The sequence below is a fragment of the Monodelphis domestica genome, chromosome 2 (genome assembly GCF_027887165.1).
Source record: "Monodelphis domestica isolate mMonDom1 chromosome 2, mMonDom1.pri, whole genome shotgun sequence".
NCBI classification, from domain to species: domain Eukaryota; kingdom Metazoa; phylum Chordata; class Mammalia; order Didelphimorphia; family Didelphidae; genus Monodelphis; species Monodelphis domestica.
Window position 1 is genome coordinate 360,801,062 of NC_077228.1, and position 22,330 is coordinate 360,823,391.

At 35.2% G+C, this 22,330-nt stretch overlaps 1 protein-coding gene across 4 annotated transcripts in view; it reads right to left on the reverse strand.

Annotated features, from left to right (window-relative positions):
- Positions 1 to 22,330, reverse strand: part of USP45 (ubiquitin specific peptidase 45) — an 87,881-nt gene that overhangs the window by 12,423 nt on the left and 53,128 nt on the right. For all 4 annotated transcript variants that reach the window (XM_001367781.4, XM_056818619.1, XM_056818618.1 and 1 more), the window contains 6 exons: positions 13,388 to 13,475; positions 7,687 to 7,768; positions 5,391 to 5,482; positions 3,857 to 3,913; positions 3,537 to 3,680; positions 137 to 827 (listed from right to left, as the gene is read on the reverse strand). In XM_001367781.4, the coding sequence (XP_001367818.1) occupies positions 137 to 827; positions 3,537 to 3,680; positions 3,857 to 3,913; positions 5,391 to 5,482; positions 7,687 to 7,768; positions 13,388 to 13,475 (1,154 nt within the window). The remainder of the gene's footprint in view (positions 1 to 136; positions 828 to 3,536; positions 3,681 to 3,856; positions 3,914 to 5,390; positions 5,483 to 7,686; positions 7,769 to 13,387; positions 13,476 to 22,330) is intronic.

Consider the following 22,330-nt stretch of genomic DNA (forward strand, 5'->3'; position numbering starts at 1 on the left):
ATTAACAACTGCTACTTATAGGGTGCTGGGATGACAAATAAAAAAATTATATAGTTCTTTCCTTTGAGGAGTTTGTTGTCTAGTATAGGGATGAGACAAAATAATATGAGGAAAAAAAATCAGACCAAGAGTTTACCTGTTGAATTGATTTTCTTTTGGTACATTTGTTTCTTTTCAGTACAGTTCTCACATAAAAGCTTGTTATTTCCCATTAGTAACTCCACAGACGTAAACTGGTAGAGACAGGACTGAATTGAACATTCTTTGGAAGTAGTTGTATAACTCTGAGAAAGGGTTTGGAAAGCATTCTGGGGGCTATGGGATAATGTATACTTCTCCACTGAACATAAGGAATTACTTGAAAAATTTAATGGCTGGTATTCACTGTTAAGTTCTGTACCTCTGGTTACAGTGTCACTTAAGCTAAGTTTGGCAGTGGCTTCAGTGACTACTTCCTTACCACTCTCGCTGGCAATGGCAAACGGAAGTTCAGGGACTATTGATGTATATGTAGGAACACCTTCATGCAAAAAGGATAAGCTATTGGGTCTAACAGAAATGGTTTGCTTTGAAGCACTTTCACATTCTGAAGCCTCACTGTCAGCATCAACACTACTTTCAGAATGGCTGACTTCTTTCTCACTTCCATCAGTCTGACTTGCATTTGCTGTAGTCTCAGACACCCTACTTGTGTCTCCTATGGACAAAATTGAAGAATCCCCATTTATTTCAAGGTTTCCATTTTTCTGATGCATGATAACAGGAATTTTCTCTTCTTCCCCAGATGATGATTTTCTTACAAGTCTTCTTTCATAATTTAGTTGATTCTATAAATGGATATGATGTTTTCAGAGAAAAAAAGGAAAAAAATGCACTTAAAAATTAGGTTTCAATATTAGTTAAACTTTTTAAAATCATCTACTAACATCTTATCATCTCAAACTAATACCATTTTCAGTCACTGAAATTTCTAAATTTGAATTCCTTGATTTTTAGAAGCTTAATATTATTTTAAGATAGATAAGAACTTACCAAGCATTAGTCAGCAAAATGTCGATATAAAATGATTAGTTTTGACCCCAAATTAAAAACAAAAGTTCATCACAAACCCTGTAATTAAATATCATGTTGACTACTGACAGAGGGGAAGAGTCTGTATTTGTTCCAAGTTTTGCTTAAAAATTACTTGAATTATTAATGTGACCCAGAATATGAAAAACAAGTTTGTTTGTGAGTGACAGAAATAAAAGAAGTCTACCTCAAAATCCAAAATGAATTAAACCAAAAGCTTTAGTCAGCAAAATTGGCTGTCTTTCTCCTTTCTCAGATACAAAAACCAAAGTCTCACAATTAAAGGAAGAAGAAAATCTACGAACAGAATAATAATTTTAAATTATATGTTTCAGTATAGTGCTAACATGTTGCATTCATAATTCCATAAATTCCTCTTTAAATTTATGCCATCTAGTTATTAGGTACATCTAGAAAGATTTTTCAATAGACTAAATGTAATAATAAAATGATACCAAGGATTATTTTTTTTTTGCATGGAAAAGGGGAAAATGAATGGGAGGAAATCCCACCATTGTGATAAATGTTCATCTGGGCCTCAATTTGTTTATTCTCCATTTAAAGTCTAGGGTGAACTGTCTTTTGCTTTACACCATTTTCCAATAAATAATTTCCACTTGTATAGTTTTCTTTATGACTTTTTACATTTATTTTCTATCATGGCAATATTTCTACCTTTGTATCAGCTGCCCACATGCTTTTTCTCTTCCCCATTCCTCCTTCTCCATGTATTTATATTTCTAGCTCATCTTTATTTATTCTTGTGTATTTCTTTGTTGACGATTCCTTAATATTCTGCATATTAGATTTTGTAGGATTTCAAAAGGAAAGTTATAACATAATTTAGCAAGTTAAAAAAGTGAAAAAATTCAATAACCATGAAAAATATTTATTTTATTCATTAATTTTTTTAAGTTGAAAGAAAAAAAATTGGCAAGTAATTAAATAGGAAGTATGAAATCAATAAGCATTTGACATCTATGAAGTGAACCAAAAAAAATTCAATAGGAAATTTAATTCTTTGCTTTTTAAGTTAAATTTTCTTAGCAAAATTGTATAATTTGTAAGTTCAGAAATAGAAATAGTTATTGTTCAATTAAAATAATGAAGTATATTTAAATTATTAATTGAAAGTATATTAAATATCTGATAAAATATTAATGACAGCTTATAATTCAACCAGAAGTTCTTGCAGAAGTATTTTTTTTTAAAAACACTTGCCTTCCGTCTTGAAGTCAATACTGTGTATTGGCTCCAAGGCAGAAGAGTGGTAAGGGCTAGGCAATGGGGGTCAAGTGACTTGCCCAGGGTCACACAGCTAGGAAGTGGCTGAGGTCAGATTTGAACCTAGGACCTCCTGTCTCTAGGCCTGGTTCTCAATATACACTGAGCTACCCAGCTGCCCCACAGAAGTATTTTGAGAAAGTTAGTGACTAGGAAAAAAAAAATAATTAGGTCTGAGTCTGCCTTTCTAAAACAGATTCCTCAAGGATTAATGGACACTTCTACAAAATCTAAAATTTCAATTTGTACTATATAATTTTATGTCAACTATTATTGTATATGACAGATTATCAAGCAGATGAGAAGATAAAAATGTGATTTTATAATTTTTCTTTTTCTGGATTTTCATTAGTATATAAAATTTCTGGAGAGGAAACTCCCACTACCAACACAAAACGACAATTGATCTGCAACTAAGAGAGTTTTAGAGAGTTACCTGGGGCCCAGAGAAGTTAAGGAAGTCACTGTAGTTCACAGAGAAAGGAAGAGAGGTGGGAGGGAAATCCAAGCTGATAAGTCTATCCACTAGGCCATTTTCTGGTACCATTTATTTTATATACTTCCACTAGTTATCAGGATATTAACTTATAAGTAGTAACTAGCATATCTAAAGGTATAAATTTTTCTATTTACTATATTTCACCTATTATGGAAATGTTAATGACCACTTTAGTAAGAAGGTGACATATTAAAGTTCTGTTTTGTTTTTTAATTTGAGGAGAAAAACAACAACTTTTTAGTCCACAGAAGTTATATTCAATAGAAGTGGGGATTAAGGGAAACCCCTTGGTCTGCAAACTTCAATAATACCAGCTCATCAGTCATTACTCATCTTAGAAAGATGCTTGAGGGTACTGAAAGGCTAAGTGCTTTGCCCCAGCTCATATAGGCAAAATGAGACAAAGGCAAGACCCAGGCCTTCTTGATACCTGAGCTACCCAATAAAGGCATAGTGACATTACTGCCAAAGAACAGGCATATGGGATACAAAGCAGTGTTTCTATCTCATCTCTAGTCCTGCTGAGTATAGTACCATGAAACGTTGAGTGAATATGCATACATATACATACATACTAAAATTAATGGAATAATTTAACATTAAATACATTAACCTTATTTGTACAGATTTTAAATGAACAAAAAATAAATCTACAGATCAAATGCATATAATATTAGCTTACCTTATCTTTCATTAAGGAGTGTTTCTTTGTACTTTTTAGATGATTATTCATTGTAGTAGCAGTAGTGCAGTTGTACTGATCTAGGTTGGTTTCTTGTAAATTCTTACATTTACTCATCCTTCCCACTGGAACAGGTTTTGATACCTAAAGTAGATCCATATAAACAAACTCTATAGCAAATAACTTTTGAAAATACTAATTTTGTTCTTATATTCACTTGAAACAGAAAATTATCCCTTCTCTTATACAACAATCTCAATAACTTAAGTAACAAGGAGAGTGGATTTTGCTTTTAATTCTTAGTTATTATTTTTTCTTACCCTTTCTTCTATGATGGGAAGAGAAAGATCAATGAAAGGTTCTTTCATGGCTGAGATCTTTGAGAAAAGAAGAAAAGCAAGAGAAGACTAAATAAACCATAAATATAGTAAAACTCTTTAACAGCATCTTCTTAAAACAGTTTTTGTTTTTGAAGAACTACAACTTAAAATGAATGCCATCAAAACTCCTGAAACTTCCTAAATTTAGAAATTTTTTCTTTGTATACAATTCAGAAGGCTGAAATAGTGACAGTGTAGACAAATCCTTTCAAATGTTACAAAGAGTTTAAATGTATGATATAAAGTTTCAATGATATCTGAAGTCATCTTAGAGGAAATAACACTTGATAACATTAATTATTTGGGGAAATTTAAAATGCCTTTGATCAAAAGTGTCGCAAAAAGAGAAATGTAATTTGGATAAAAGAAAAAGGACCCATAAAGTTATTTAAGAAAAATTGTTTTTACTCATTCATAAAACATTCTAAAAATTTAGAGTGATGCCATGATGATAAATACTTAAACATGACAGGATATTGCAGGTCATAATACATGATATGTTTTTTTACAAAGTGGGTACTGAGAGAACACAATGGAAAATGTGCCAGCATTTTGGGCTTATTTTGCCATTAGAAATATCTACCAATGCAAACCCCTAATTTTTCAAAGTTCCACAATAGCAATTAAAATATTTTATCAATAGATCCAGTTATTAAAATGAGAATTATCAAGCAATAGGAAGCTTATCAGATGATTTAATTAGAGTTTTCCAGATGAAAAAATTAAGTATCACATCTGAAATGAAAGTGAATACTGGGGGCAGCTGGATAGCTCAGTGGATTGAGAGCCAGGCCTAGAAATGAGAGGTCCTGGGTTCAAATGTGGCCTCAGACACTTCCTAGCTGTGTGACCCCTGGGCAAGTCACTTAACCCCCATTGCCTAGCCCTTACCACTCTTCTGCCTTGGAATCAATACACAGCATTGATTCCAAGGCAGAAAGGTAAGGGTTTAAAAGTAATAATAAAAAAAAGAATACCAAATAACCTTTTTTAAATGTCCTTAATATTGCAAATTTTATACTGTAATTGAAGGAAAATGAAGTATATATTAAAATTAATATTTTACTTGAATACTAATATTTTACTTAGGTTATTTACATTGATACCAGACCAATTTTCATCCAGTATTCTTCTCACTCCCATCCAAAAAGTAAGTTAATATGGGCAATATTATGTGCTCTCTTTACCCTCATAGGCTTGTTTTGAGGGTCAAATGGAAATACTATATAAAAACAAAATTGGGGGGAAGCAAATGTTTATATAGGTCTAAGATGACTTTTATATTCATATTCTAGAAAACAAGACAATCATCTAGGCAAGGAGAGTATCACATTTTAAAAGGGATTAAGCTATTATGAAGTAATTCTTCATTAATATATTTTTGCCAAGTTACACTTAAAACAAAACAATGATAAAAACTGATATGTGATAGTGCTCTATTATTTCACATTGAATTGCATTCCAAAATACCTACATTTTCACATTCCTCACACATGACTGTGCTAGTCAATTCACCAACAAAGATCCTATCTATGAAGTTCATCTTCACTCCTTCTCTTCCATATGCTGCAAAAATAGTGTTTTTAATTCAAAAACGTGGCAATATCAATAATAAAAATAAAATACATTTAATTCCATTCAAACATAATCAGAACAGTTTTATTTACATACTAAATATATATAAGATATCTTTCCTCCTCTCACATTTGCTCCCTCCCCATAATTTTGAGAGAATCCTAAACGTCTGAAGAATTGGTTATAACAGATGAAAAATTAAACAGTTTTTAATTAAACATTGCTGAAAATAAATGGTAGGATTATTCACTTTTCACATTTAATTATTTTTCCCAAACTTTGTGGATTTGTTCTTTAGTTGCCAGTGTAAACAGTAAAATACCCAAGTGGAGTTCCTATTTTATTAGGTAATAAAATATGCAATTTACTATTTCTGTTTTGCATTTACTTAGCAATATAAGAATAAACATTTTAAAAATTATAGTAGACATGTTTCTCTACCCATCTTTCTATCCTTCTAGGAATTATACTCTTTCTATTTCACATAAACTTTTAAAACAAAGTCACATGAAAATAAACAATTGCTGGGATAATTCTTTAAAAATAAGAATACTCTTAAAGAGAGGGAAGAAATTTATGTTGGTTACATGAGAAACCTATCTAAAAACAGATGTTATTTGTATGAATGTATTTATGTAGAGATGGACATCCAGAGACAGATACACAAAAAGACAGATTGAAAGAGAGGTAGATCTGGTCTGATCTGCAATTACACTGGTGTTGGCGACTTTTGGTATGGAAGAAGTGATACAAATTAGCAACTTTCCTGTAACTTTTGAGTCTAATGGAGTTGCTGGGATCATTAAAAGATTAGCTGAAATTGGGGAATCGCTGAACAAATTGTGGTATATGTTGGTGATGGAATACTATTGTGCTAAAAGGAATAATAAAGTGGAGGAATTCCATGGAGACTGGAACAACCTCCAGGAAGTGATGCAGAGTGAAAGGAGCAGAACCAGGAAAACATTATACACAGAGACTGATACACTGTGGTACAACCCAAGGTAATGGACTTCTCCATTAGTGTCAATGCAGTGATCCTGAACAATCTGCAGGGATCTAAAAAACACTATTCACAAGCAGAAAATAAACTGTGGGAGTAAAAACACCGACGAAAAGCAACTGCTTGACTACAGGGTTGGAGGAGATAAGACTGAGGAGAGACTCTAAATGAACACTATAATGCAAATTCCAACAACAGGGAAATGAGTTCGAATCAAGAACACATGTGATACCCAGTGGAATCGCGCATGGGCTATGGGAGAGGTGGTGGGAGGGGGGGAGGGAAGAAAAGAAAATGATCTTTGTTTCCAATGAATAATGTTTGGAAATGACCAAATAAAAATAAAAATAAAAAAGCAAAAAAAAATGATTAGCTGATATGCCAAAGACTTCCACAGCTAGCTAGAGGCAGAATTTGAACATGGAAGGGCTGGAAAGGGATGGCCCAACTCTCTATTGTAATTTGATCTAGATTATAATGTAATTGGGAAATATTTAACAAAATAAATAAAAATATAATACAAAGGAGATAATGTTAATTTGGGGTTTCCTAAGTCAATATACAACTTGTAGGGATCACTTTTGATTTGAGTTTGACACCATTATATTCACTATGCCATATTGCCTCTCAATTATACACTAAACATTATAATATGAAGCCTTCTATAATAAATCTTTTATATGTGGAAAATGATAATGATCTAAATTTAATTTTTAAAAATAACTTATCTTAAGAAATAAACTAATTCTGAAGAAAGAAATGATAAATGTTAATAGAACATTCAAGTTACCTTCAGTGGGTATGTCATAAACTACCATCAAAATTAAATTATTTGAACAATTTTTTCAAAACCTGTAAAATTCAACATAATCAAACATCAAATGTGAGGAAGAGAATGATATTATGGGTATATAAAGGTAAAATGTCAAAGACTTCAGAGACAAAATCATGCTTAAAAACACAAAAAACTCTAAATGAAAATGGGTTGAGAGAAAAATGAGTCTTGAGTTATCCTATGCATACACTAGATGGCACTACTCTAACATGAAAACCTAGTTAGGTCAGATGGAGAATGAGTCTTTAAAATAATCATTTAAAAGGAAATATAAAAAAACAAATTATAAGGAATACACGAATTGTTTTTAAGTTAAAACTATAGATTATGTAAATGGGACAGGAAGAGTCAACATACCTTTGACTTTTTTTCTAGTTTCTTCATCTGCAGTTTTAGCAGTTGGATTATTAAATGCTTTTAGAATCCCACTTTGTATTCTCTGTAAAACAATTCCAGTAAGATTTTTATGATTAAAAGGGTTAAATTGATTGAAACAGGCACAGTTTAATTTGTTATATATGATATGATTGGTTCTTCTGAATGTAAAAATGTATTCCTCTACAAAGGCATTGCTGTATGTCAAATTTGTCAGAAATCTGGAAGTACACAACAGGTGTCTCAAAAGATAAATCAAAACCCCTTGGAACCTCAATTTCCTTTTCTACAAATTAGAAGGATTAAGCTATCATCTCTAAAGTGAATCTTAGTTCTAAAATTCTATGAATCCCAATTTCTGAAGGTCTATTCATTTCTTCAGGCCCCCAAAACATCATTTTGAAGTTCCCTGTAGTTTATAAGTGCTAATGCAGTTCCAAAGTGTAAGGAGCCTGATCTCTTCCCAATTTGAAAGTTTAGGGCTCAGCATTTCAGTGATTTATGATTCCTCAACCATGGCTAAAGAAACTAATAAAGAATGGTGTAGTATGCCACTTTATTATTCTGATGATTTAAACTTTAAAAAAAATTCAATTTGAGACAAGTTATTTTGCAATTTCTACACTTCTAGTCCTAGATATAGAAATTCTCCTAAAACAATCTTCAAACTATTATGCAGATTAGGGCAAGTGAAGACCAGGATATCCTTTGTCCTTATCAATTTTAGGTATTAAAAACTCTAGTCAGACTATATGTAGAGTCAGAGGGGTTTCTAGGAACTCAGGTGATAGGGTCCACATGGGAAGAAAGTGCTTAGCTCAAGCAAGCAAGTTAAAGATCTTCAGCCTCCTGAGGAATTCTAGGGGATGAAGCATTTGACTGGTTCATGAAGGAGCTCTTAAATGGATCATGAATTTTCCTGGCTGAAGGAGGTCCACAAAACTCTTACATGCCTCCCCATCATCTCCCTCTCAGGTACAGCTTGTCCCTTAAACCCTGTGTTGGTCTCTGATCCTTTGTGTTGGTACTCAGATCAAAGCCCAGCAGCCCCACCAGTTACATAATTATAGCTCTACTAATTCTCAGAATAGATATTAATGTCAAATAATGGCAGAGTTTGGCTTGGTTTGAAATACATAAGATCTGTAAAATTCAAAATGATTTCTTTACTTAAAAATCACTCTTATTTATTTCATCAGTTTCTTTATTCTATCTCTGTCCTGGCACTCCAAGCTCCTGCCCCAGAACCCTGGTCTGATGGGTTCATTTCTACTACTCTACTTATCCTCAATCCAAACTCACCTCAGTACTCCCAGGTCATCTTCAGGATGCCAAATCACTGCTCTCCAGCCTCCAGCCTCCAACCTCCAACCTTCACCCTCTACAAGCTCTTAAACTTCCCTCCGTGGCACCCTGCGCTTTTGATTAGTAAACATTCTTCATCCATAGCTTGAACTTGAGCTACAGCAGGCTTACTCACAGTCTCATGGAGGTGTTTCTGCTTCTGTTCTCTACTCTCCACTTCATCCTCACCTCCCTGTTCCCCCAGCTCTCCCTGAAAGCCCAGGCTTCTAACTGTTGGGTACTCACAACATGGCCCTTGGATCCAGACTCATTTTGCTTCCATCTGCTCATGCTTCATTATCACCCCCAACTCAACCCCTGCCGCTACTTCCTCTATAATATAAAGTCCTTGAAGGAAAGGCCGTTTTGCTTACTTTTATTTGTATCTCCTACATTCTGTATAGTGACTAGCACATAAGTGCTTAATAAATGCTTTCCTAATCCATCTATCTCCACTCATGCTTTTGAAAGTTAGGTTAAAGAAAGACGGAGTCTTTGGTCAGGGTATTCCTAACAACTGTAACACATTAATCAATTAGCAGAGGGATCTAAACTATTTTAGATCCCTGTATTTTAACAGTCTCTCAAGTACTAGAATAACTGCTAAGTATAATTTCAATTGAGTAACAGCAATCTCTGATTTTACAATATTCCTCATTTATAGAAATCTTTATTTTCAGAAAATAAAGACATTTTCAGAAAATGTTGAAAACAATATTAAAGAATTTACAAATGTAATTAAAATAGAACTGAAGAAAACTAGAAATCTTTACTGAAAGAAAATTATTAATAAGAAACTAGCAATTTCAAATATAAAAAAATTTTAAAATAATTGTAGTAGCTAACAATTTTCAATAAACTTCAATGTGTTCTTATCTAACTCTTAATTTTAAAGGAGCAACTTTTAAAGCTAAAAATTATTTCTCTAAATAGCTCATAAGTTGTTAGGGTTTTTATAATTAAGCCAAAGAGAAGGTTCCACACAAGCTCTGTGCAATTGTTTTCTCCGATATTGTTCCTGTGATGTGGGGACATTCACTTTTAACTTTCTATTCAACAGGATTACTCTCCTAACCTTTACATTCACCAGAAAACATTTTATGAAAATAGCCTAAAAGAAGGTCAGTAGCTATAATTATTTCTAAAGGATTCTGGTGGCAGACATATTGCTGTAGGCTTTCTTCAATCAAAAAACACATGGTAGTGACACTCTACAACAATAGCACGATTAACAGCTGTGGAGTTCCCAGGCTAGACAATGCTGCTACTGCTTGGGTACTCACTGTATCTGACTGGCACAACTGTCATTGCTCACAAGACTGAATAGATCCACAGACTTGACACTCTAATTTTGTCACACTATCTAAAGGCCCCAAAAAGAAGGGGGGAAAAGAGCTTGTCCTAGTAATTTTTGTAAGCAGTTTGGGGTCACACACACACACACACACACACACACACACACACACACACACACACACACACACACAACATTGGAGATTGGACCAAATTTCAATAACCCAGTAGCACAAATTGTAGAATATCTATGTATTTATATTTGTATTATAGAGAGGTGTGAAAAATTCAAAGTAAATTTAAGTTGGATTAAATATATAATATCTAGTTAATGTGTGTTTGTAAATCAAAGGACAATTCCTTTTGTCAGTGTGTCTGAATTAGTCTTATTTTAACTGATTTTAACTAATTTCATCATCTATAGAAAAGTAGGTATCACATTACTTTGACTATTTACTACATGAATTTTGCAATTTCTTATTTTCCTAGGCTTCCTCCACTCTACAGTTACAATAGTTACAAAAGACAGGACAATACTATAGTTAGTCATTTTTAATTTTACCCAGTAACAAACTTCATGCTTTGTCAGATGATGAAAAAACAATTGCTGGTCACTAACTTCTAAGTAATAAATATTAAAGTAAAGAGAAGTCCACAGACAGCACAGTTAAAAACTCTAACCCATTCATTAGGATTGTAAGCTGACTGAGAAAGAAGAAAATAGTTATGTATTTTGAAAGCAAAATCAGAATCAAATTGAAGACGTATTTGTTGCTGCACATTCCACTTTGAAATATGCAAATAATAAAAGTTATATTACCTGATGTTGATCAGGTGCTTGCATTACCTCATTTGAGCCATGCACAACATATAAGGTAGAATACTAAGAGGTATTATCATCTCCATTTGGCAGAAGACATAACTGAGGTTCAGATGTGATCCAGAGCTTGGATCTGAACTCAGTTCTCTTGGCTTCAAGTCTAGTAGTCTTTCCACTATGTTATGCTGCCTCTCACTAATGACATTATTTATACATGTTAAAATTTGCAGAGAATTTCCCTCACATCAACCCTCTGAGATAAGAATTATAATTAGTCCATTTTATAAATAAGAACATAGAGGCTCACAGAGGTTATGCAATTTGGCCAAGGCTACTCTGCTAGAACTTTGCATGAGTCAGGGTCTTCATTTCCAAATCTATGGTTCTTTCTACTCACTATTTCAGGTATCATTTCTGTCAGAACTATAGTTTACCATGATGACACATATTAAGAAATAAAAATTCATGATGGGAACAGAAAATATATAGTTGTATATATATATATATATATATATATATATATATATATATATGAAAGTAGAGTTGGAGGTAGTACTCCAGTTTGGCCAGAATGCCAGGCAGGGCACTCCAAGGTTGTGAGTCTTGTGAAAGAGAATTTAAACTCACTTTTGTCTATTTTAAGTTAATCAATGAAGAACCTAGAGTCCGTTCCCCCCCCCTCCCCGCCCCCTTAACAGTTAGTAAGAACCTTTTATTAGAAAAGGAAGTTCATACCCTAAAAAGACCACAAGCACTACCCCACCCTGGGCAGTGCTGGGCAAATTGGAAGACTATGATTGATTCCTGAGATATGGCAAGGAGAGCTGATGGGTGGAGAAAACTGAATAGAAGCAGGAGCCTCTGGGACCCTGGGGGTTCTTGTGTGGTCTTTTGCCTCGTGGGTATGAGCTCTGGTGAGGTTCTTTTGTGGCTTCACAGGATTTCAGCTTCCTGATTTGGATTTTGGATTCTGGTGGACTCCTGGATTCTGGAGATACTCTCTTGGGCTGGTGAAATTTTGCATTCAGATTTGCATTTGCAGTCTGGAGGAACTCGAATGGGACCTAGGATATTTTTAGCTAGGCAATATTTTCTACCTCCTTTCTACATTTCCCTCTCTTACTATCACTATTTTGCTGTAATAAAGCTACTAACAGTCTCATGACTTAACATTTAATTATTATATACATATATATAGTTATTATAAACAGTGACTACAATTTTTTAAAAATGCTTAGATTTTTGTAAAACTCATTTTTATTATTACAGTCTGGATGTCTGGGGAGGACGTGACACCATCAATACAGAGTTGTTGTTCATTGTCTCAGTTGTGTCCAACTCTTTGTGACTCCATTTGGGGTTTCCTTTACAAAGGTACTAGGACAGTTTAACATTTCCTTCTCCAGTGCATTTTGCACATCAGAAAACTAAGATGAACAAGGTTAAGTGACTTGCCCAGGGTCACACAACTATTAATTGTCTGAGGCTAGATCTGAACTTGGGAAGGTGAGCTTCCTGACTTTAGGTCTTCTATCCACCACACCACCTAGCAGCCTTGACACCATCAACAGAAACAGTTAAGCTAGAAGGACGGCTTGTATACAGTTCCACAGGATGAAGCTTCTAAATGGCTAAATTACAAGCAGGGTTTTGTGATGATGAAGTTTGGCTAAAGTACATCATGAAACAATGCTCATTGGGACAATCTTATCAAGTACACATTTTAGGCTGACCTGTTAGAAAATTCTAATCCCACCTGGACTTCCCTCCAATGGAAGTTTAGCAGGAAGAAAAATTGGAGAACAATAAAGACACAGAGCTTCACTCCTTCGGTTCACAAGAGATGAAATAATGATTTATTTTCTTTGAAGGATATGCCTTCTTTATTGCAAGTTACTTTTTGGCTTAATTAAAATATTAGTTCTTATGGTTATTTTATAAGAAAAAATCATCTTATATGAACAAATTTTTTAAAAAAGGCTGAAATTTAGGTTCTTCTAAATAATCAAAGTCATGAGATGTCAATGGATTGCTTATGGCCAGAAGTTATACAGTTGGGCTAGAGTGGCAGAATCTTGATGAAGGAAATGAAAAGAACCATTTGGAAACTGATCTCTTTGGAAACTAAATTCTATAATGATACTACATATCTACAAGTCAATATATGGACAATAGGCATATTGACATTTAAAAATTTTTTTGAAAAATAACCATAAGGAACTTCACCTTTGTTTCTTCTATCCTCATTGCATCCAGTAAATAATGCAGAAGTTCTTGACTATCCTGCTGTTGGAAACCCTTAAATCGTGGGGCCCTGAGATTTAAAAAAGAAAGAGAAGGGGGGGGGAGGGAGAAGAGCTATAACAATCATTTAATGATATACAAAACTTTGTGATTATTATATAAAAACATTTGAAAATAACAATAGTACACATTAAAAGCTTCAACAAATAATAACACTTGTGACATGCTACGTCAAACTTTTCCTTGGTATCACATAAAGATAGATGGAAGACATGAATAAATATTCAATAAATGTGAAATCATCAGGACAAATTAACAAAACATAATGTTCAGTTTTACAATACCTACAAAGAACTACATTTATACTCTTATTCCAGACTCCAAAAGGGCAACAATAGTACTTTACTTAAGTTATATTTCTTGTCCAGAACCTAATATATTGCTCTGAACAATAGGTACTTAATAGATGTTTGTTGAATGGAAATAGTTTCCATATTATCTCTTGTATAATGAAAAATATTTTCTTTAAAAATACTAACATATTGGGGGCAGCTGGGTGGCTCAGTGGATTGAGGGCCTAGAGACGGGAGGTCCTAGGTTCAAATCTGGCCTCAGACACTTCCTAGCTGTGTGACCCTGGGCAAGTCACTTGACCCCCATTGCCTAGCCCTTACCACTTTTCTGCCTTGGAGCCAATACACAGTATTAACTCCAAGATGGAAGGTAAGGGTTAAAAAAAAATACTAACATACACTGGATGACCTTCTTACAATGTTATTTGTCTAGGAAGGTGCTTTAATGTACTGAAGTTAACAAAAGGACCCTTAAAACAGCCTGAAAGCATAATTTGCAGAAGCATAAGTACTTGAAAATTCTTGATAGCATGCCTGGAATTATTTGCCAATCTAGATTTGCAAAAGAGTATATAGAGCCTGAAAAACAGGAATGGCGTGTTTTAAAAATCTAATTCTGAGGTTCCTAATAATAATAAGCAATATAATAATTATTATATATAATATATGTCAAGTTATATATATATTACTATATAAGAAAAAAAAAAAGATAGCCCCTATCCTTAAGGACTTTATATGGGGGAAGGCAATCAGTTAATCAATAGACTTTTTTTTTAAACCCTACCTTCCATCTTGGAATCAATACTGTGTATTGGTTCCAAGGCAGAAGAGTGGTAAGAGCTAGGCAATGGGGGTCAAGTGACTTCCCCAGGGTCACACAGCTGGGAGGTGTCTGAGGCCAGATTTGAACCTAGGACCTTCCGTCTCTAGGCCTGACTCTCAATCCACTGGACTACCCAGCTGCCCCCCAATCAACAGACTTTAATTAAGCATCTACTATATGCCAGGCACTGTGCTAAGTGCTGGGGATACACAAAGAGGCAAAAAGATAGTCCCTGCCCTCAAGAAGCTTATAATCTAATAGAAGAGAAACATGCAAACATATATATGTATGTATGTATATGTTGTGTGTGTGTGTGTGTGTGTGTGTGTGTGTGTAAAACATGAACTGGACTATATACCAGATAAATAGGAAATAATTTACAGAGGGAAGGCACTAAAATTAAGAGATTGGGGGAAACTTCCTGTAGAAGGTGGGATTTTAGTTGGAGCTTAAAGAAAGTTAGGGAGGTCAGTAGTTGGAGCGGAGAATTCCAGGTATAGGGGATAGTTAGATGGACTGCCCGGATACTGGAGATGGGAGAGTCTTGGACATGGAATAGCCAAGAGGCCAGTGCCACTGCATTGAAGAGTACAGGAAATATAAAGTGTAAGAAGGTCAGAAGGGGAGGACAGGGTTGGGTTATGAAAGGCTTTGAAAGCCAAACAAAGCATTTTGTATTTGTTTCTGAAGGCAACAGGAAGCCACTAAAGTTTACTGAGTTTGGGAGTGATCTGATTAGACATGCATTTTAGGAAAATTACTTTAATGGAAGGAAGATGGAGTGGGGTGAAGAGAGATTTGACAAAGTCAGAACCCACCAGCAGGCTACTGCAATACTTTAGGTATGAGGGATGAGAGCCTGCATCAGAATAGTTGCAGAGGAGAGAAGAGGGCACATTTGAAATATTGCAAAGGTGAAATCACAAGGCTTTGGCTATACCTGGGATAGAGGGGGAGAGGAGCAAATAAGAGATAGTGAGTAATCAAGGATGATTCTGAGGCTGTGAGTCTGAGGGCCTGGGAAGATGCTGCCCTTAGCAGTGATAGAGGAGGAAGGAAAAGGAGAGAGTTTAGGGGAGAGTTAATGAGTTATATTTTGGACAAATTAAGTTCAACCTGTCTACTGATATCTAGTTGGAGATGTCTGAAAGGCATTTAGAGATGTGAGAGTGGAGATCAGCAGAAACTAGAGCAGGAAAATATTTGGAAACCAGCATATAGATGATAATTAAATCCATGAGAGCTGATGAAATCACTAAGTGATGTAGTATAGAAAGAGAAGAGAAAGGGGTCCAAGATAGAACCTTGTGAAACATTTACAGTTAGGGGGCATAAAACTGGTTAAGTTGTGGACTATTCCAGCCACATTGGAAAGCAACTTGGAATTAGTCTAAAAAAGTGACTATAAAATATTTCTACTAAATCCAAAGATTTCACATTAAAGTATACTCCAAGGAGGTAAACAAATGGAAAAAGACCCACATATGCCAATATCTGCATAGTAACACTTTTTTGTAGTAGTAAAGAATTGGAAACAAAGTATATGCCCATCAATGGTAAATGACCAAATAAATTGTGGTACATTAATCTAATGGATATAATAATATATTACTATGCTGTTAGAAAATTATACACAGAGTGACTATATACAATGTCACGGGTCTTGCCCCCACTCCCAAGTTACTCGGGTCTCTCAACCTAAGGATTGTCCTCAACTCCTCATTCTGTTTCATCTTCTCTCTTCCCAAATGCAACTAAATGTCATGCCTCGTTCTTACCTTTCTAATAACCGTTGTAAATCACCTTGTGGGATATCTGACCTTTTGCAGTAGCCTGGTGCCTGGTTTTCCTGTCTCAAGTCCCCCACCCCAGTTGTCAAAATGATCTTCCTATACGACACAGGTCTGACCACACCAACCCTCCTATTTAATAAACTCTGATGGCTCCCTATTGCCTCCAGATTAAATATAAAACCCTCTGGCTTAGAAAGCCCTTCCTAAGCTGACCTCTTAATCTATCCACCTGCTATGTGATCTAGTGACACTGGTCTCATTGCTGTTCCTTGCACACAATGCCCCATTCCCTAGCCCTAGGAATCTGTACTGGCTATCCCTCACATCTAGAGCTCTCTCCCTCTTCTCTGCTAGGTAGTTGCCTTCAAGTCTTCAGCTGTCGTTGAACCTGACAAGAAGCCATTCTTGGTTCTCCTTAATTTTCCCTCTGATATTGTCTCCAATTTATCTTGTTTCTACATAATGGTTTGTATGTCATCTCCCTATTAGACTGAACTCCTTAAAAGCTGGAATTGTTTTCTTTGTTTGTATTCCTAAGGCTTAGCACAGCACCTGGCACATAGCAGGCACTTAAAAAATGTTTGTTGATTGACTAAATCATTGTAAATGGAAAGAAGAAAATAACAATTAGGAACTGTAATTAAAATGACCAAACCTGGTCCCAAGAATCGAGGAGTAAGGGTATGAGGCATATCAGATTTGGTTGATGTGTTGTACGGATTTGCAGCTTTCTTTTATCGTTGTTTGTTTAGAAATTAAGGTGAGATAAAAATGAAAGGAATGACATTTTAAAATAAGAAAATCTGAAGAACTAGAATATCTTTTTATACCATGATTTGAACAAATTCTTTTAGCTGTTATCTTCTTGTGGCCATTACAAAATCCAACCTGCTTTCATACATCATTGCTGGCACTGTACAACAGGTTTCTGTACATTGGCACTAGCTTCCATATGTCATCACATCTGTGAATGGTCAACACAACTTATCATCTAAGAGTCCTCCACTTTTGCCAGAAGCATATTTTGGAAGAGAAAAGCACATCTTTTAGCTGTCAGATTTGTAGGATCAATGTGATCTATTTCTTTTATTATTGCAATTGTTACTTTTCCCCAATAATAATCCTGTTTTGCTTTTCAAATAAAACTACAGGGTTTTTTTTTTTTTAGAGGTGTGGAAGGTGGGGGGGAAGAATGGGAAGAATGCGGTTAAAAATGAAAGACCAGTAGGATTACTTCTGAAAATGAGAGAGCTGCCTTCAATTTTTTAGTAACACTGCTTTGGCACTATAGGAGAATTTCTCAGAAATATTTGGAATGTTCTATTTCCAAAAAAATACTAACACTAACATTTACATTTATCTTATAGGTGACCAAATTTTACTTTATAAACTATTAAAATATTGTAGGCAAAAAAGTTTTATTTTTTATTTGGAAAGTGACATTTCTACTTTTACAAAATAAATCCACTTTTATAGCAACCACACTAGAAGGACTTTCATCATTGACACTGCTGCAGCAGCCTTCTAACTGGTTTCCCTATCTTAAATTTATCCCTACTCTTACTCCATCCACCTAAACATCTGGCAGTGATTTTCCCTAAGACATTGTTTTATGTCACACCACCTACACAATAAATATCAATTCCCTGTTACTTGCAGGATCACTCACACACACACACACACACACACACACACACACACACACACACACACACACACACACACACACGGATTTGTTTGGCATTAAATTTTGCCTCACAACCTGGCCTCTTCCTACATTTTCAATGCTTTTCATTCTTCCATTCACTCTACCATCTTGACCTATTTGCTTTTTCTCACACATGAAACTATCTCCTATCTTCATGTCTTTGTACTGGCTGTCCTCCAAGTCTGGAATGCTCTCTCTTCTCATCTCTGCCTTTTAGAATCCCTGGCTTCCTTCAAGATTCAATTCAAGTGTCTCTTCCTCAAGCTGACTTTTCCAGGGCCCTCCAGTTTCTAGTACCTTTCTCTCTAAGATTATATTCTCTCACCTATTTAAGAGTATGTTTCTTAAGGGCAGGAACTATTTTTTGCCCTTCTTAAGCTCTAGCACTTAGTACATTGCCTGGAATATAATAAATACTTGTTTAATTGGTTTCCCTTAAAACACAGATCTGATCAGGTCTCTCAACCAACTCAAGTGACTTCCTCTTACCTGTAGAATAAAATGTAAAATGAAAAAATTCATTTAATTTTTAAAATATAACACAACTTGGCCCCTATCTCTTTTTAGCTTCACTGGACGAACTCCTTCTGCACTTTGAAAAATAGCCAAAGAGTACTCTCTATTCCTCACACAGTTTAACTACAGTCTCTCTCTGGGCCTCCCCCATGTCTAGAATACACTCACTTCTGTCTCATGGACTCCCTTTCTTCCTTTAAGATACAACTCAAATACTACCTTCTACAGGAAGCCTTTCTTGAAGCTAATTATGGGTGTCTTCCCTCCCTGACTACTTTTTATTTAGTCTGTAATACCTACATATGTGGACACCATCTCTCCTGATAAGACTATAAGCTTCTTCAGAGTAGAAATGGCTTTTTTGGGGTTCTTTGTATTCCCAACATCTATTTTATTGTTGAGCTCAGTCATGTATTTCTCTTTATGACCCCATTCTGGGGTTTTCCTGGCAGTTACTAGAGTGATTTGCCATTTCCTTCTCCAGCTCATTTTACAGATGAGGAAACTGAGGCAAACAGGGTTAATTAACTTGCCCAGAGGCACACAGTCATTAAGTGATTGAGGCTAGATTTGAACTCATGAAGATTAGTCTTCACAATTCCAACACCAATGCTTTATCTACTGTGCCACCTGTGCTACCCTTAGATTAGTACCTTGCAAAGAAAACCCCAAACAGTTAATAAAATCTTATTGATAGATAACTGAATCTATGCAGATGACCTTCAAATCTATATGCTGTCTTAATCGCTCTTCTGAACTCTAACTGTACTTCTCTAGCTGCTTATTAGAAACTTCAGATTGAATGATTCAACAAATGCAAAACTGATCCCCACCACCCCAAACCCAGCCCCATTAATATTTCCTTGTATCTATTAAGGACACCACCACCATTCTAGGTGCTCAGGTTTGCGACCATACTGTTATACTTGACTCTTCACTCACCCTAGATATTCAGTTGTCAAATCTTACCTTTCTATCTCCACCATCTCTTGCACCTCTCCCCTTCTCTGTACTCACATGACCATAACCCTAGCTTATAGACTCTTATCATCTCTTGAAAATATTATTATGTCCTCCTACTTGGTCTCCCTCCCTCAAAACTCTCTTCACTCCAATCTATCCTCTCCATAGCTATCAAAGCAATATTTCTAAAGTGTAGGTATCATGATGTAAATTCCCCACACGATATCCCTATTACAACTATGATTAATATAAATTCCTATGTTTAACTTTTAAAGTCCTTTATAACTTGGATTCACTTGATCTTTCAAAAGCCTTGCTATATATAGCTTTCTCTCAGGCAATCTACAGTTCACCAAACTGTTCTTCTCGCTATTCCTCACACACCACACTTCATCCAACGTTCCATCTATTCTTCATGCCTTTGCAGTGGCTGTCCTTCAGGCCTGTAATGCACTGGAACCTCACTGCTGCTATTTAGGCTCCCTTGTTTCCTTCAAAACTATTAAAGAAAGACCATCTACATCAATTCTTTCCTTTTTTCTCAACTGGTTGCTAATACCACCCCACTGGAAATATCTTTGTGTGTATCTGCATTTAATTGCCTGTATAAATGTTGTTTTCCTCTTAAAGAACACAGAAACTACTTTTTTTTTTTTTTTTGCTCAGCACTTTGCATAAGGCAGGGCTTAGTGAATGGTTCTTGAATGACTGAAGTTTGTTCAAGATTTGTTCAGATCAACACTGTAAGTAATAACTTTAGATATAGTAGAAAGTGTATAGATTTCATTTATAATGGTATTTCTGAAACAGTAAAATGAATAAGCTTTTGGTATTCTATGGAACTTCTGATGATGGTTGATTCATACGCTGCAATCTCAATCTTTTGAAAGGCATTTGCAGCTAAAAGAAATTTTGTGTGTATGCATTTCCTAGTTTTTAAGCCTTATGTAACTTGTTTATTCAGAATAAATCTTTAATCAAAGAGAACCCGGGTTCCTTGTTCTTCATAAAGCCAACCTCCCTACAAATATATTTGAATTCATCCTTTCTCATCTTCTTCAGCAGATTCCATCTTCAATCATCTTCTCTACCTCTTAAATCTTCAAACTCTCCCTCCCTAATGCCTTCCAAAATGCTCACTTCTCCAGCTTTAAAAAACAAACAAAACAAAAAACCTTGAGTAGAACCAACTAGTCTCTTAAGCTACCATTCTCTAGACTTCACAATCTCTTTCTCAAAGACCTTGAAGAAACTGTTTATACTTGCTACTTCCACTTTCTTTGCTGTTATTCACTCCTCAACCCTTTGGAATCTGGCTTCTAACCTCATCACTCAATTGAAACTGTTCTCCTTAGTTAAAAATGATTTTTTACTGAATATAAAGAAGGAAACTATAAACAAATTAGGCAAACACTTGTCAGCTCTTTGGGAAAGGAAAGACTTTAACACCAAGCAAGAGCTAGAAAAAAAATCACAAAATGTAAACTCAATAATTTTGATTACATCAAATTAAAAAGCTTTTGTACAAACAAAACTAATGCATCCAAAATTAGAGGGGAATCAACAAATTGGGAAACAATCTTCATTACAAAAACTTCTGACAAAGATCTAATTACTCAAATTTATAAAGAGCTAAGCCAATTGTACAAAAAATCAAGTCATTCTCCAATTGATAAATGGGCAAAGGACATGAATAGACAGCTTTCAGTTAAAGAAATCAAAACTATTAATAAGCACATGAAAAAGTGCTCTAAATCTCTCATAATCAGAGAGATGCAAATCAAAACAACTCTGAGGTATCACCTCACACCTAGCAGATTGGCTAACATAACAGCAAAGGTAAGTAATGAATGCTGGAGGGGATGTGGCAAAGTTGGGACATTAATATATTGCTGGTGGAGTTGTGAACTGATCCAAGCATTCTGGAGGGCAATTTGGAACTATGCCCAAAGGGCGACAAAAGACTGTCTGCCCTTTGATCCAGCCATAGCACTGCTGGGTTTGTACCCCAAAGAGATAATAAGGAAAAAGACCTGTACAAGAATATTCATAGCTGCGCTCTTTGTGGTGGCCAAAAATTGGAAAATGAGGGGATGCCCTTCAATTGGGGAATGGCTGAACAAATTGTGGTATATGTTGGTGATGGAATACTTTTGTGCTCAAAGGAATAATAAAGTGGAGGAATCCAATGTGAACTGGAACAACCTCCAGGAATTGATGCAGAGTGAGAGGAGCAGTACCAGGAGAACATTATACACAGAGACTGATATACTGTGGTACAGTCTAATGTGATGGACTTCTCCATTAGTGGCAATGCAGTGACCCTCCACAACTTGGAGGAACCTATGAGAAAAACCACTATCCACATTCAGAGGAAACACTGTGGGAGTAGAAACACTGAAGAAAAACAACTGCTTGAATACATGGATCGAAGGGATATGTTTGGGGATGTAGTCTCTAAATGAACATCCTAGTGCAAACATCAACAACATGGAAATGGGTTCTGATCAAGGACACAAGTAATACCCAATGAAATTGTGTGTTGGCTGCGGGAAGTGTGGGTGGAGGGAGGGAAATAATGTGATTATTGTAACCAAGGAATAATGTTCTAAATTGACTAAATAAACTAATTCAAATGGGAAAAAATAAAAAGAGACTTACTAGCAATGTGAAAAAAATGATTTTTTAAATAATCCAATCTGATGATCTTTTCTCAGTTCTCATCCTTCTTACTTATATGACACTAAGGATCAAACCTCACTTCTTAGA